Source organism: Gekko japonicus, unplaced genomic scaffold, assembly GCF_001447785.1.
Source record: "Gekko japonicus isolate JY-2015 unplaced genomic scaffold, Gekko_japonicus_V1.1 scaffold2268, whole genome shotgun sequence".
Classification (NCBI taxonomy): Eukaryota; Metazoa; Chordata; class Lepidosauria; order Squamata; family Gekkonidae; genus Gekko; species Gekko japonicus.
This window is the reverse complement of record NW_015174338.1, coordinates 121,498-123,601: the sequence shown is the minus strand read 5'-3', so window position 1 is coordinate 123,601 and position 2,104 is coordinate 121,498. Positions and strand designations below refer to the sequence as shown.

The window sequence follows — 2,104 nt, the reverse complement described above, 5'->3', positions numbered from 1 at the left end:
TTGAGTACTGTTTCTAAGGTGAGAATGGGGTTTCTCCCAATCCAATTCGTGTTAAAGGTTTCATCTAATCAGACCCCTAGACATATAAACCACAAGCATAGGGCTGCCAAATCGGGCCAGAGGGCAGGGAAACCCCCGCTTTGGAGGCCCGATTTCCGCCGCGGCGGAATTGGGCCCTGGGGGAACCCCGCCCCCGGTGTGCGCGTCACTAGGAAGTGATGTGGGCACGCCGGGGGTGGGGCCATGGCCATACAAGGGAAAACTCTATGGTTTTCCCTTGTATGGCCGTGGCCCCGCCCCCAGCATGCCCACGTCACTTCCGGGTGACACACGGGCGCACTCACCCGACGCCGGCCGGGAGCTCCCCGCTCCCGGTGAAGAATTATTTGGCAACCCTAGTAGAATGCCATAGAGTCCATCCTGCAAAGTAGCCATTTTCTCCGGAACTGTTCCCTTTACTCTGGGAATCTGTTGTAATGATGGGAGATCTGCAGGCCTCACCTGTCCTGGGGACAGGGCCGGCTCGTTATTGTTAAATTTTAGACTGTCGCCCAGGGCAACAGCTTGACGAGGGCGCCATTCTGGCCAGCCTCCTCCCCTCCTTGCCCCGCACAGGAAGCCTCCCTTGCCGGCTTCTTGCTCCGTCCCCGGCAAGAAACTCCCCTCTTTGCAGCCCCCCAGACAGAAAGACAAAGAGGTGGGGGGGGACAGGCATGGGGAACAGCGTGGGACGATGGGAAAGTGCCACTCACCCTCTGCTACCCCTGTCCCCACGGTCTTTTTGGAGCTCCTTTTGCAGCCTGGCCCAGGCCCCCTCCCCCCCCCCGAGGAACCCTGCCCCCCCACATACATTTGCAGCTCGCCCCCTCAGCCGGACTGCTGCGGCTCCGGTGCCTGCCCCCATCCTGCCCCGCACGGGGGGCTGGGGCGCGTGCCAGAATGTATCCTCGCCTAGTGGGTGAAAAAACCTGGGGCCGTCACTGCCTGGGGACCCATGGGATCAGGAACATCATGTGTTTTGTTTTCCTGTGACGTTTGGGTTGGGCGAAGGCAGGCTCAGAGAGACTCTTTTTGTCTGTCTAGAGATATGAGGTGCCTCGCTGACCAGCCACGGCTCCAATTACAGCAACTCTTGCTTCTGTTGCACACAAGATCACAGATGTCCTCTTTTGCATTTCCTGCCCACTTCAGCAGCACGTGAGAAGATGTCCCCACCGGAGCTCACTTTGTCTAGTGGTTGTTTACCAACCCCGCAGGTCCCCCCCCCCCCCCAGTATTTTACTGTCAGCAAGGGCACAGATTTGAGCCCATTCGTTTTAGTTAAGTCAGCCTGAAATTCAGTAACAATTGGATTTGCCGTTTCCATCTTACATGCTGCTGTCTCTGGATAAAGTTACATTTATTGCATTTTTTAAAATAAAAGGACTCTGGCCTTTCTCCATCCTTCAAAGAATTAAGATAATTGAATAAACTTATGTAATGCAATTAATGTCTGGCTGAAGGATCAATAGCAAGTATATTTTATTGCCGGTTTAGGGCCAAACACGAGGTGATCCATTAGGAAAGAGCAAGACTCCAGTAGCAGTTTGGTGTAATCGTTAAGTGTGTGGACTCTAATCTGGGAGAACCGGGTTTGATTCCCCACTCCTCCACTTGCACCTGGCTGGATGGCCTTGGGCAAGCCGTAGCTCTGATAAGAGCTGTTCTCGAAAAAGAGCAGTTTCTGTCAAGAGCTCTCTCAGCCCCGCCTACCTCACAGGCAGTGTTCCCTCTAAGCAGAGTTAGTGTGAGCTTGCTCAGTTTTTTACCCTCCGGCTCACACATTTTTGTTTTAGCTCAGGAAGGATGGCCCCAGAGGAAACTAATTTATGCAGTAGCCAAATCATTCTCTCACAACTTTAATGCCAGCAGCTCACAAAGTAGAATTTTTGCTCACAAGATTCCACAGCTTAGAGGGAGCATTGCTCACAGGGTGTCTGTTGTGGGGAGGGGAAGGGAAAGGAGTTTGTAAGCCGCTCTGAGACACCTTTGGGTAGTGAAGGGCGGGGTATAAATCCAATCTCTTCTCTTCTTCTTCTTCTAGCACCTTGAAGACTAACAGAAG

The 2,104-nt window shown here is 53.3% G+C and overlaps 1 protein-coding gene across 1 annotated transcript in view; it reads right to left on the bottom strand.

Moving 5' to 3' along the window:
• Window positions 1-1,366, bottom strand: part of LOC107121361 (putative P2Y purinoceptor 10) — a 4,178-nt gene extending 2,812 nt beyond the window's left edge. The window contains exons 1-2 of the mRNA XM_015424276.1: window positions 1,283-1,366; window positions 502-506 (exon numbers count right to left, since the gene is read on the bottom strand). Coding sequence (XP_015279762.1) covers window positions 502-506; window positions 1,283-1,366 — 89 coding nt within the window. The remainder of the gene's footprint in view (window positions 1-501; window positions 507-1,282) is intronic.
• Window positions 1,367-2,104: the final 738 nt, after the last annotated feature.